The 14,172-nt window shown below is 36.7% G+C and overlaps 1 protein-coding gene across 12 annotated transcripts in view; it reads right to left on the minus strand.

Annotated features, from left to right (window-relative positions):
• Positions 1-7,672: 7,672 nt before the first annotated feature.
• Positions 7,673-14,172, minus strand: part of SNTG1 (syntrophin gamma 1) — a 525,702-nt gene continuing 519,202 nt past the window's right edge. For 11 of the 12 annotated variants that reach the window (XM_073331218.2, XM_073331225.2, XM_073331233.2 and 8 more), the window contains one exon: positions 7,673-8,873. In XM_073331218.2, the coding sequence (XP_073187319.1) occupies positions 8,715-8,873 (159 nt within the window). In that variant the 3' untranslated portion in view covers positions 7,673-8,714. Of the gene's footprint in view, positions 8,874-11,689; positions 11,777-14,172 lie in introns of all 12 variants that reach the window. The other variant, XM_073331226.2, reaches the window with a different exon arrangement.

The following is a 14,172-nucleotide window of genomic DNA, read 5'->3' on the forward strand; positions in this document are numbered from 1 at the left end:
ACACATTGTAAGGAGAGTGATCACTTTAGATAAGCTATTACCAGCTGGAGAGTGGGGTGGGGGGAGGTATTTTTTCATGCTTTATGTGTATAAAAAGATCTTCTACACTTTCCACAGTATGCATCCGATGAAGTGAGCTGTAGCTCACGAAAGCTTATGCTCAAATAAATTGGTTAGTCTCTAAGGTGCCACAAGTACTCCTTTTCTTAAAACAAAAAAGATTAATCATTCAAAGTTAAACTGTCTGAGGGTAAAGCTAGAGCACATTTTGGTAAATGCTTGAGATTTATTACCTCTACAGAAGCTTTCCTGTGACCCGTCTTTCCTTGCTCCTTTGCTCTTTACAGACCATTTTATTTTCTTCCACCCAGTGGTGGCTGGGGACCAAAAAGCAATGTGGGACTGGTGCTCACATATAGATCCGCCCACCTGCTTTCCAGTGGGAAAAAAAGAGTGTTTTGGCTAAATAAAATTGGCCAGCCAGCTAATCAACCCTCTTGGGGCTCTTCCCACCTCACAAAAAGAGCATGCTGTACCCACAACATCATCCCTTCTGGAAATGCCCCCATCTGCTCTGCTCCCCACTTCTACCTTCCACCAAAAAAGCTGGCAGCTCTAGCTTGAGAGTGACAGGTGCCCTTTTACCCCTTTCATCAGGTCCAAGCCCCTTCTGCCCCTACACTAGGTCACCACACGCACCCTCCCTCTGACTTATAGTCATCAGATAATGTGGCTCTGTTTTCTCTCATACACACACCACACAGGCACATAGAAAGCAGAGAGTGAATTTATCTTTTTCAATAAGGAAATTAAATGGTTTAGCTCTCCAGCTGTACCTAATACAGGTTGCACCATAAAGAGAAATGCTTTTGGAAAATAAAAAGTTTATAAATAACTTGCTTATTTTTCCTAAGTCACTGGAATAGGAATTAGTATTAAATAACTGAAAAAATAATAATACAATCTTGAAACACTGGAGAAGTTTACAGGTGACTCAATGGTGAGATAGGAATACATACTGTCTCTATTTTATTGCTCAAATAAACTAACAGTTAGCTTATACTTTATGTTACATAAAGCTAGAATAAATTATTACATAAGTGAAACAATGCCTATCCGCCACTTTTGTTGTAGAGTAAAACCCATTGTTTCATGTTCTCTATGTATATAAAGCTCCCCACTGTATTTTCCACTGAATGCGTCCGATGAAGTGAGCTGTACGTCATGAAAGCTAATGCTCAAATGAATTTGTTAGTCTCTAAGGTGCCACAGTCCTCCTTTTCTTTTTGCGGATACAGACTAACATGGCTGCTACTCTGAAACCTATAGGTACAAGTGATCCCTTTTACCTTTCTAAACCCAGACTCCCTACGGCCCTCCTACTCTAACTACATCAGGTGCCCCGAGTGCTCTAAATGAGCATGGTGCTGGCTTTCAATGGGCTTATTTTATAGCTGCTCACAGCACCCTGTCATGAACGGCTTGTATTATTAAGTAAACTGCTCTCACTGAACTCAGTGTTATACATCTCCTTGATTTGAATGGTGCAGGATCAGACCCTGTGATTCTATTAATTGGATTTCGAGATTTTTTGGCAACCCTGTGGTATAGTTAATAGCTATTGAATATGCAGAGAATCCCTGTACCACATCTGGCAGAGTGTGCCTGCATGCACAAAGCCACAGAGAAGCACCACCCTCCTTCAGTATTTGCATGCCTTTAACTCTTATCAAAATCTATGGGAATTTCTCTTATGAAAAAAAAAAACCCTGAAAAACTGGGCAAAAATATATATACATGTACTTAATAAAGTAATTCAAAACCACACCACCATGATGATCAGCCATCAACAGTAATGAAACGATATATGATCATGTAGGACAGTGGGTATGATGATCTGAGTGTTGGATGACTACTTCCATCAAAAAGAAAAGGAGGACTTGTGGCACCTTAGAGACTAACAAATTTATTTGAGCATAAGCTCTCGTGAGCTACAGCTCCTTTTCTTTTTGCAGATACAGACTAACACGGCTGCTACTCTGAATACTTCCATCAAGTTACCTCTTCCAGTTGATAGTATTAGGCTTTCAGAAATAGTTTATTATCCCAAAATGGTTAGATAGTCTGATGGTCTCTCAGACTTGCTTAGAACAATACAACACACACTGAACAACTGAACACAAAAAAATAATTTAAAAAGTATTTATTTTCTATTTTTTCTGGTATGTTCCTTTACAAAAAGAAAACAAACAATAAAAACCCAAAACAAAACAGAGATAAAATTTTATTAGTGGTACATTAATGATCTTAAACAACTATGTGACTTATGTTTGTCACACATACATAATCACAAACAGCCACAAAAACATAATTAAAATGAAATAAATAATTTGAATGGTTTCATCTTCATTTTTAAATCTTTAATATTTAGAAATATATAGCAATTTCTGTTACATTTGTTCAGTCATTTCTTTCCATAAGAAATTAAAACTCATGAGATATACTGCAGATGTGCGAAGGGATAAGAATAATTCAAAAATAGCATTTTTGGAGGTGTGGGAAAATGAGATTGCTAATGAAAATCAATTTATTTATTCCATATCCAGATTGTGCACCTTTTTCAACAATAGTCATTTCTTGAACTAATATACATATTATTACTTTAAATGTATATTCTTAGCACGTGAAGTGTTTAAAAGATAATATTTTATGCCTTCATGCTTGCTTTGGTAAGTTGTGCCCAATGGATATATTTTTTCTTAATATATATTACACTGGCTGGGATTTTTATTTGGAAGGTGTTGAAGCTGGAGGTCATACATATTTCTCAGAAGTGACAACTGATTATATTATCTGAAGGAGAATGGTTAGATTATACCTTGGCCCAGTCTATTTTTATCTAGACTATGATACAGGGAAGTTCTGTTATAATATACAGAATCCAAATAGAAAATATTTTTATTCCCTTGAGTAAAAGGTGATAACTAACATGAGTTGAGTGGTTGCTAGCATTTGCCACCAATTACAGCACTATAATGCAGATAGTACAGTATTTTCCAGTGCTCACAACAGAAGACAACTGCCACATCTCAGATACCACTGCTAGAAAATGGTGACTTTTTAACGGAAACTTGTACACAAAATTTAGTTGAAATTATAGGCCTTGATTCAGAAATGCACTGAATAGCATGCTTAAGACCATTCCTAATCAGGAAAGCACTTATGCACATGCTTAGCTTTAATCACTTTGATCTTAAAGTTAATCACAGGCGTAAGCACCCTCCCAGAACAGGGATGCTTTTCTAAATCAGGACCATACTCCTTATTAAGGACACATACTGTCCCCTCTTCCACAGGTACAGCGAGTTCTATGTGTAGCTGAAGCAGTATAGCTCTTCCGCATGACAGGGATAGGAGCTTAGAAGGCTGCACAGGGGCTCTGCAGGCATGCAGTGCTTCTGGGTGGGGTATGTTTATAGCAGGGCAATGGCTGGGTAGAGCAGCATTACTCATTGCTCCTCAGGTTTTGCACCTTGTGTAAAGGGAAAGGGGCCCATATTAGGCTCAAACATTGGCTGTATTGGGATTCCACCATCACTCTGCAACTCGAAGCCAGTGAAATGTACAATATAATGTACCGTGATCACTATTAATTCATCAGCATTTGCCAAATGATTCCATGGAGTCAGCACACACTTGCCCGAATTAATTCATATTTTTAAACACAGGAAAAGTTATGGTATCGTAGATACCACTGTATGTAAGTGTTGGATGCTGCCTTTATAATGGCATCCACTGTACATTCGCATGATCTTATGCCTCTTTGTCAGTTTATTGGACACAAGATACATCTTAAGGCATTGAAGGAATTAACATCATTTGTTTAAAACAATATGCTGTGGATGGCCAGGGTATGTCGACAGTGCAATTAGGTGGTGTGAAGGCAGCATGTATAGACATACCCGAGCCAGCTTTGCTCTAGCTACACAGGAGGTAGTATGACTGCATGGTGGTACCTGCTTGAGTACATTCCCAGGGTTCTGGGTGGGTGGGGGTAGGCCATGCAGCCTCCCATGGTGCTTTGGCTTCACTGCTATTGTTATTCAAGCTAGCTTTGATCCAGCTAGATCTAGCTAGATCAAAGCCAGCTCGGGCATGGCTACTCATGCCGCCATTATACCATCTGATTGCAAGGCAGACATACCCTTAGTTAAGGGAGCTGACACTTTTGTTCCAATCACAGTGAAGCCAAAGGGATTTTGACATTTACTTCATTGGGAGCAGAATCAGGCATTAAGACCCCAATCCTGCAAAGGCTTACTCATATGTTTAACTTTATGCACTGTGAGAAGTCCTACTGAAGTCAAGTTAAGCATGTGTAAGTCAGGGCCTAATTTGGTGAGAAAGTGTTTTGGTGTCTAACTCTAAATGCTATAGATACAGTATATTATAATTTTAAGGAATGAGGCTCACCGTATTCCTAAGAATTCTGGTTTGAGTAGTCCAAACTGAAAGCTAGGAGCTGGGTTTTCAAAGTGCTGAGTGCCCATAGTTGGGGCCCTATTTTCAAAAGATCTCAGTCAGCTGAGTACTAAATTCTTTCAAAAATCTGGTCCTAGATTTGTAAATAGATTTAGGAAAGTGAAACATATAATTTCTTCACTGGTCAAATACAGAACATTGTATCATCAGAATCTACAATACTTTTATAACAGAATTACATCTATATTATACCCATGAAACATACCAGCCTATGGTTAACTCTGTGAAGTTCAGGTCAATATAAAATTTTCCATCATGACTCAAATCAAGTATTTTAACCTACAATTAACAGTTGTATATCTTATAAGATAGACAAGGTACATTTTGTGTAAAGAAATATTTTGATCCAACTAATTCCAGGCTCAATGCCAGAGATAGTACAACACACATATTATTCCAAGAGTTTGTTTTTTTGTTTGTTTTGGTAACAGAAAGGTTGGTATCAATTGTAACACAGCCTTTTCCCAGAAAATGATAGTTTCATTACTTGTATACAGTTTTTATAGTTGCTTGGATGCACAGAATTATAAACTTTTTAATGCATCCAATTGTTTGACTGTAATATTTCCTGTGTTAATACTACTATACATACATTTTGGGGTTGAACACATGTCCATGAAGTGATTAAAATGGGAGACTCATAAATGTATCCAAGAGAAGTTAATGGCCCTTAAACATTTTTATAACGCATTTCACATTTCTCATGACTTTTATAGGCTGTGTAATATATACTTTGAAATTTGCCTCCCTTGGTCCCAATGTTGACTTTCCAATTACCAGTTACCCCTCTCTAGGATGAACAACCTGACAGGCATATCCATCGCTGAATAAATTGGGAAAAGATTTATTTCTGTGACACTAGTATGTAATGGTGGGGTAATACATGCCAGTCCCAGGACACAAGAAAGACGAGGATATCTCTGTCATTGGACCAACTTCTCCCAATAAAAGATATTACCCCATTCACCTTGTGTCATTAGTATGCAAGCATTCTTGTATTTGTATACCAAGACAGAAATGCAGTCAGTGCTAATGTTATGACTTCAGCTTTTTGAAATAAAAAATACTGATGAATCCCATAAGTCCATTTAGATCTTCCAAACCAAGGAAAAATTCTGCTTTCCAATTTTCACTGCAGCATCTTTTAAATATTCTATACTTGTTACATGTGCAAAACTCCCTCTGGTGATAATGGCAGTTCTATATACAGATTATGTAACAAATCTCCAGTGTAGCTTGGAAGGGGGGATTTTGCCTCAAACATTTCACTGATCCTCTTCAGCACTATGTAGAATGTGTTTGATTTCAAATCACATTCTGTCATATGAAACTCTTCAAATCTTAGTGCTTTCACATGGAATGCTATCCGTTATGTTTCATATATGGTACTATATTCAGAGTTTTATATGAATTTAAAGAAAACCTCGTAAATTGAGTTGAGCCAAAGTCTGCTCTCAATTCCAGTAGTAGAATCCTGTGTATAATGTGTACTGGTGTAAACTGAGGACAGACTTTAGCTCTATATATGTTGATTGGTTTTTAGTTCTGGTACCACTAGCAATCTATTTATCTAGGTATTTATTTACACCACTACTGCAATAGCTGAGAGCCATAATAATGATTTTTAAAAGGGGGGGGGGCAGTAAAACTATTCTTAAAACAAAACTTGTCTCCTGTTTTTAAAATTTTCATTGTTGCATTATAATGTTTCCACTTGATGCTTTCTTGACAGGAAAAGAAGCCCAATTACTATGCTTAACCCCTGAGATGGTGACAGTTTCAGATTCAAAACATCTGGAGTTCATGTTATCTAAGGGCCAAATCCTGGGTCCCACTGAAGTTCATAAGAATTGTTCATAGGTTTCAACAAGGACAGAATTTGTTCTTCAATGTATTGAGAATATATACACACACAATAGTTATTAAAAAATCATTTTTTGCCAACAAGTAGCTGAGATACCACAGTATGGTAGTTAGTATGAGAAATAACCATGCTAACTAGGTAAAATGTGCTGGCAGTTTTTTTAATGGGGCAATCAACGTAACTGTACTTAATGTTCTGTGAGTCAGGCCCTACTGTGAGTATAATGGGCAGACTTTCAAAAAGGTGGGCTCCCTCTTATGTGGGTAAAGCCAAGTGTTGGTGATAAAAATCACACACACATAGAGAAACAAGCAATCAGGTATGTCCCAAAAATTCATTTTGAATTGTGCCCCTTCTGAAAAAAAAAAGTTCCTCTAAATGTATGTATGAAGATAAAATAATATACATTACCTGGAACACTGATGGATTTAACCTGTCTGGCACATAAGGCAGAGCTTTAAAAAGTGTGTCCATAACTCTCACCTGATATGTACATTTCTAGCTGATAGAACGCATGGAGGAGTTAGACCGATCCTGCAATTTATGACACATAGATGGATCCCAGCAAATGTGCAAGGGTCTGCCCATACATTCTAAATGGAAGGACTGGGACCTAAATGTAGAATTGTTACTTTACATTCATACTCAAGTATTCAAGTTTTTTGTTTTTAAACGGCTGAATCCTTTTCCAAACTTGGGAACTTTTCTTTTCCTCCCCCTAACTGCCACCCCAACATAGTCCAGAAATAACAAAAAACAACAGAATAATGATTAGTATTTAAAACATTGTACATAAGCTACAGCTGCAGCAGGCTATATATATATATATATATATATATATATATTTTTTTTTGCAATAAAATTTGTGTGTGTTACTGTAGGTGTATAAATATTTGATTCTTTTGCGTTATGGGGTCATGTTTTTTAAAAAAAGACCCTCAATTTACTAGGTTTCAGCTACATCACACTCGTATTCCCAACATTTGATCATATTCAGAGATATATCTGCTAGTTCAAAATTAAAGTCATTTCCAAAAAATGGGTATTCAAGTAATGTATCTTTGGATGCGTGGAGAGTAGTTCCAAATTTACTCTTTGAGTTTTACATTCATCATGAAGTGAGGCTCTTCGAATAATATATATAATATGTAGTCCTGGATTACGTCATATTTTAAATATAGAAAGCTATTGTGTATTATGTCAATTATTCTAGCTTTGCAGTTTATTTAATTTGTTCCTATCTTAAACTAAATAAATACATAAATAGAAAGGAATAATGCCATTTAATTGATAAGAATTCAAGGTGTGGAATCATATTTCTAGTGTTACTGCTAGTGCCTGTTTTATTAAGAGCCTGAGTGGAACAGAGTTCTTGCCTCCTTGCTTATGATATGAAATCAACATTACATACTGAAACAATCCGCTAGATGTATATCTGAAACAAAATTCAATACTTAGGTTTTGTGTACAAATACCGTTAGCTGACAAGACCTCCTTCCCTTTAAAACAGGAGAATGAACAAAGCAACTGTTGTACCAGATCTATCTCTAACTTGTACTTAATTTATAATTGAAATCAAAATCATATCCCACCTATTTTGACTTGAAGAGGGTCCTGTGTCTGTAAAAGTTTCTCCATTATATTTGTCTTTATGTGCTCGACCAATATGGCTATAACTTTATCATTACTATTAGAACAGAATGACAACAAAATAAACAACAATAGCAGGTTTCCAAATAGGAAAACAGTATGAATTTACAAGAGTGTTTAAAGTGCTTTCTTCTTTGCGGAGATACTTACACAAATGCCCTTTCATGCTTATGTCCTTGTTGTCACAAACAATATGCCTCTTGCTTGCTGTTGTGTCATTTATACTATTATGATATTGCCCTACGTTCATACTCAGAGCTATGTATGTTGTCATATAAAAACATCTGAAAACAAGTAAATGACAATTCTAGTTGTGTGTTATTACAGACAGCTGAAAATTTTATTTAATACTTAAGTGCTTCACTGTATCATTTTTCCCCTTTTGCCTCCAGTGTTGCTTAAAGCACTATGTAAGTACAAACAGATCATACTAAAAGCATATCCATCCTATTCCAGGGTTTCAGCTAGGATTATTTACTGGAGTTGCAGAACAGAGATGAATGTATGATCCCATGTGACCATTTTTCTGCTGAAACTGAGGCATGGCTTGCCTTTTGGATTGGTTTCCATGTTCGCAGGTCCCCAAAGGTCTAAATTTGATTAATATTTATACATTGTTATGTTCTGTTGGTAAGTGGCAGTGCCGAAATGCAAGATGTCAAGTAGTATACTTTAATTTGCCAGTACCAGAAGTCGTGGCAACAGCAGATGTGGCAGCTTGACTGCCTACATACAATGGGTCCAAACAAGCCACTTTGGCAGCGAAGAATGAGTGGATGCAGTGAAGGACTGCAAACAGATTGGAAAATTCCAACTCCTGAAAGTGAAAGCAAAGAGATTAAATATAAGAAACAAAACAATACATCACAAAGGCACCCCCGTTACTGAGCTTACATAAGTGGTCTTAATTGTATGACAGAAGGTTACTAACATGGCTGGCTTTCTTTTTCATGGTGGAAAGTTGAACACTGAACTTGCTCCATGCATAAAGAATTGTGCATTGTGGCAAATATGGTTGAATTTCTGAGTTGAATACATTCAAAATTCCCACTGAAATGTAAAAGTCCATCTAGTTCAGTGTAAATTAAAGGAGAAAAAGAGAACACTTTGATGGCTTCTTCTTTTTTCCACATTGCCAAGCAATATATAGGGTCCGTTTACAGACTGTTTATTTGATCACTCTGGACGGTATTTCTAGGGTGTCTAGAATAGATTTTTTTTAAGAATGCTGAGAATATTGTAGAGTCAACAAAAATTGCCAGATCCCCCCAAAGTGACTGTATCTCTCATATTTTTAAGACTGTCATTTTCTCCTGTCCATGACGTTGAGGGATAGATAACTTATCTAGATAATTTTGCCTTGTGTAATTCAATGAAACATTTACAACCTTGTGCCAAATGCTGAAACAGCCTGAAAGTAGAAACCCCGGCTCGGGGGATTGTGCAGTGATGTAATAAATGGGTGGGTCTTCATTAATCTCTGTTAAAATCTGAGCAGATAAAATCTGGCCATGCTCAGAAGTGAATTTTTAATTGCTCCAGAGTTCTTTCTCAACTCCCCAAATCACTAATTCTCAACTAAAATGACTAAGTTTATGCCAAGTTTCACACATCTGCCATCTGTGCTTTATTTTTTAAAAAAAATCTGTTTAGAGTGTTTTTTTGTTTTTAAACATTGGGAGAAGTGAATTGTCACCACTCTGCCAGGGATTTTACTCCAATTTTCCAACAAAAAATTATTTTCAGATGGAAGCCAAGAATGGAAATTCAGAAAGCTTTGAGCATGAGAAAACAGGGTGTTGTCATAGAAGCTGCTTTGCAACATGAACCAACACTCACTATAATAAAGTAAAAAGAAAAGGAGTACTTGTGGCACCTTAGAGACTAACCAATTTATTTGAGCATGAGCTTTCGTGCTGTAGCTCACGAAAGCTCATGCTCAAATAAATTGGTTAGTCTCTAAGGTGCCACAAGTACTCCTTTTCTTTTTGCGAATACAGACTAACACGGCTGTTACTCTGAAACCTATAATAAAGTAGTGTTCCATTTCCTTTTCTACCCCTACTTCTGCAAGTACAATTAAATTATACCTAAAACTCAAGAGCAGAAACCAATACTACACTGGAACACTGAAATATTTATTATATTGATACTAGGTATTATGAGTACAAAGCATATAGTTTTCCCTGTTTTTTTTCTCAACAGACTAAGATTTAATTTAATTTAATATGTAATTATTATTATAGTCTGAGAATTATAGTCTGAGAATTATTATATTATAGTCTGAGAATTTTTCAAGTCAATTCAGTAATCTTACTAGCTGAATGTTCCTATATGCTTCATAATTATCATTACTGGACATTACATTTTCAGTGCATTAGCATAAATATTATCAGTTAGCACATGTGTTTCGGTAATTGTAACCCTGAAAAGATTCATTGTTCATGGGCCTCAAACAGGTACCTGTGAGGTTCATTAAGACCTTGTAAAGATTCTGCTGTTATTATTATTCATAAATATTACATTAAAAGAAAGTTATTTAGGTTACAAAGTAAAGCACTTAAAAGTTAGGAAATGCCAGATTTATGGTTGTTTGTGTAACCTTAATTCTATCCCCTTGTATATCCACCCTGTACACTAAATTAGGCAGGGATTCTGTGGAAAAAATAGTATGTGATCATGTAATAAAGGAATGTATCATAATGCATATGAGAGGTTTAACTAAAGATTCCAACCAACGTTCAGGAAGTCCCAGTTCTTTCTGTTTTCACACCATTTGCCAGCAAATCAGAGTTTCCAAACTCCATGCAGCAAATGAGAGCAGTCAAACAACCTTGTTAAATTTTCTGATATATAATAACTTAAGAAAATGTGAAGACAACAATGCTTTAAAGCAGCGTCATATGAGTTGTGGAATATCCCTCCCCCCCAAAATAGTTAATGATCGAGGTGTGGACAGACTCAGTTCTTCTCGAGAAACTCAGCTTTTCTTTCATCTCTATTCTTTAAAAACAAAATCTTGAATTGCTATGGTTGTGAAGAAAGCCTTCTAAATATTATCTGAGATCAACAGGTGCAAAGATGTCTACTTGAGTTTGCAAAGAGCCTGAAGCTATAGCTTTGAGGTATAAACTGCATCATTCATATCAATGGGTACTAACTCAGATATAAAGAACAATAGTTTAAAAGGTAAACATTGTTAACTGTTTCACTGATCATCAAAGCATGTAAGAAAGGAGAGAAAGTATCATGTTATGATGGTCTACAACAGCATTTTCCAAAGTGCTAAGCAGGAATGAATAGACAGGATCAGGGTGCAAAAGACATATAAGTTATGTTGATGCCACAGAACTAAACGATTTGTGTCAAAGTTCTTGTATATTTGTAATAATAATAATAATAATAATTAATGGCAGTGAGACAGCCTTGGATTCAATCATTTGCTTAGAGGAAAGGGGGACAACTGATAATCTTGGTTTGTGCATCATTAAAAACTGATTCAGATTTATGTGCAGGCATTTTAAAAAGCATTAATTGAATTTAAGTGCTGCTGAGAATTATACTACATTACACTGTAATTTTGCTCATGGATGGATAGCAGGAAGGATGTCATGGGGCACACAAAGAGCTTACCTGAATTCATGTATCCCAAAATAAATAGAAGACCCAGAGGGATTTCTGTCAGCAGATCACCACCCAGGGATCAACAGAAGATGGTCCCTGATCACCAATCAGGGAGAAAATGATTTTTATCAGGGCCAATCTTACTTATAGTCTTTCCTGCCACCATCAACAACATGAATGATACTTTTCACCTGCATAAACACTGTCAATGTGCAATAAAAATTAGTTTGAACACACAAACTTTTTCATTATTTGTGAACTAGGGAAAACACTGATTTATTCTTGGTTTTGCCAGTTCTACTTCTAAATTGTACTGTTCGCGTCTTTCCCAAACTGTTAACTCTAAGGGCATGTCTACACTTGCCATTTAAAGCGAAAAAAGTCCCTTTTTTGTGCAAAAGCCATGGGAGCATCTACACTTGCCAATGACTTTTTGCAGTGAAACTCAGAAATTTCACCGCAAAAAGAAAACCACCTCCACGAAAGGCGTACAGCTCTTACAGGTGATGCTTTTGTGGTGATGTGCAAGTGAAGACACGTTCTTCCTGTTTAAACAGACTTTTAGCCTCTGGAGGCTATCCCATGGTGCCTAGGTGACCACTCTGGCCAGAAGCTCTGTTGCCAGGTAAACAGACATCCACCCATCCCCCTGTAAAGCCCCGGGAACTTTGAAACTCCCCTTCCTGTTTTCTTGACAAGTGCTCACTTATCTGGCCAGGTGACAATGCCTGCCCCAGGGAGCAAAAGATCCTCTGCTTGGAGCAATGCTGAGCTACTGGAGCTTGTCAGTGTTTGGGGAGAGGAGGTTGGGCAGGGACCCAGGATGCCCCATGATCACACACACCCCTTTCCCCTACCCGTCAAACTGGAGAGAGCTGCACTGGGGGATAGCTGCCCTAGAGTGCTCCTCTCCTCGGTGAAAGTGCTGCTAACGTAAACACTCTCTGACGCCTAAGGAATTCAGCGAGCACACAAACTAGTGCTTTACTTTCACTAGTTCCCTCTCACCTGTGAAACTTACAGCCCAAAAACTCTGCAAGTGTAGACATACCCTAAGAATCAGTGACTAATTGCCAGGTAAGTGCATTTGCAACTTTACTTGAAAGATCACTAGATACTTATATTGATCACATAGACTAACCTTGATGAGTATTGCCCTAAGAATGCCCAATAGGATATAATAATTACTATCCCTTTAAATAAAATGTAACTAGATCTGAGTTACTCTATTGACTAATTTTAATCTGTTACTAATTCACAGATCACAACATATGAAAGCTAATAGCAGTTACCTTGCATTACTGTGGAGAGGAAGGCAGAATTACTGGACAGAATACAATAAAACACTAACACTTGCTTTCAAAAAAACTAAATATGTGGAAAGGCTAGGACTTGAGGCTTGTTCTTACTTAAAAAGATATTTTGTGGTAATCCAGGAAAAGCTTTTTAGATTATAAAAGGGATTGGTAAAAGTGACAGGTAATTTTTTCCCAATGAGGAAGCGTTCACCCAATAGTAAAAGGGAGACTAAAATGAGAAAACTACAGAACCTGGGCTGAACTGTTGAACAAGAATAATGTGGAAAAATCTACAGGGAAGGCAACTAAAGCACAGTTCAAGAGCCACCTACTGGTACTCTGGTTTCTGGGGAGGGAGAGAATTGGGGAGTATAGTAAAGAACTGGAAGGTGATTTTGAAAGCAATGAAAAATGTTCAATTATAGAGGGGACCAGATGGATTTTTCTCATTTCTTACACTTCTTTTCATGTAAGGCGCTGCTGTGATTTTAGAAATACACCTCAGAACAAGTTACAATACAGAATCCTGCATAATGCACTCAAAAGATATAAGTGGTTCTACAATGGTTGATAGTAATCTATTAAAACATTTATATATTTAATAAAAATCGAGTTAGAAAACACAACATATATGTAAATAGATAATCTAATTAGAAATGTTTTGTGAATAAAGTCTGTATAGCTCAGTCACCAAAAGCATAAGAATGCTAATTTTTTTTTTAAAAGATCCAAGTATCTTTAATAATGTACCATTTTATGCTTTCAGAAGCAAGTCCCCTATACATAGCTTTGAGGTATAAACTGCACCATTCATATCAATGAGTACTAACTCAGATATAAAGAACAATAGTTTAGAAGGTAAACATTGTTAATGGTTTCTCTGCTTATCACAACATATAAGAAAGGAGAGAAAGTATCGTGTTATGACGATCTACCACAGCATTTGTAGAGACACAAAGAGAAAATGAATGGATGAAGACCTAAAGGGTTTTCAAAACAACACAAGTGACTTAGGAGCACAACTCCCATTGACTTTCTATGGGACTTGTGCCCATAATTCAATTAAGGGCCAATGAAAACTCCACATCTAAACCACTGAAGGAAAAAGAAAAACGTATATGATGAACATATCAACATGCAGCTACCTGGCAGTGATTTCCTAGTTAGGGTTGCATTCTAAAATGTGCTTAAAAG

Source organism: Lepidochelys kempii, chromosome 2, assembly GCF_965140285.1.
Source record: "Lepidochelys kempii isolate rLepKem1 chromosome 2, rLepKem1.hap1, whole genome shotgun sequence".
Classification (NCBI taxonomy): Eukaryota; Metazoa; Chordata; order Testudines; family Cheloniidae; genus Lepidochelys; species Lepidochelys kempii.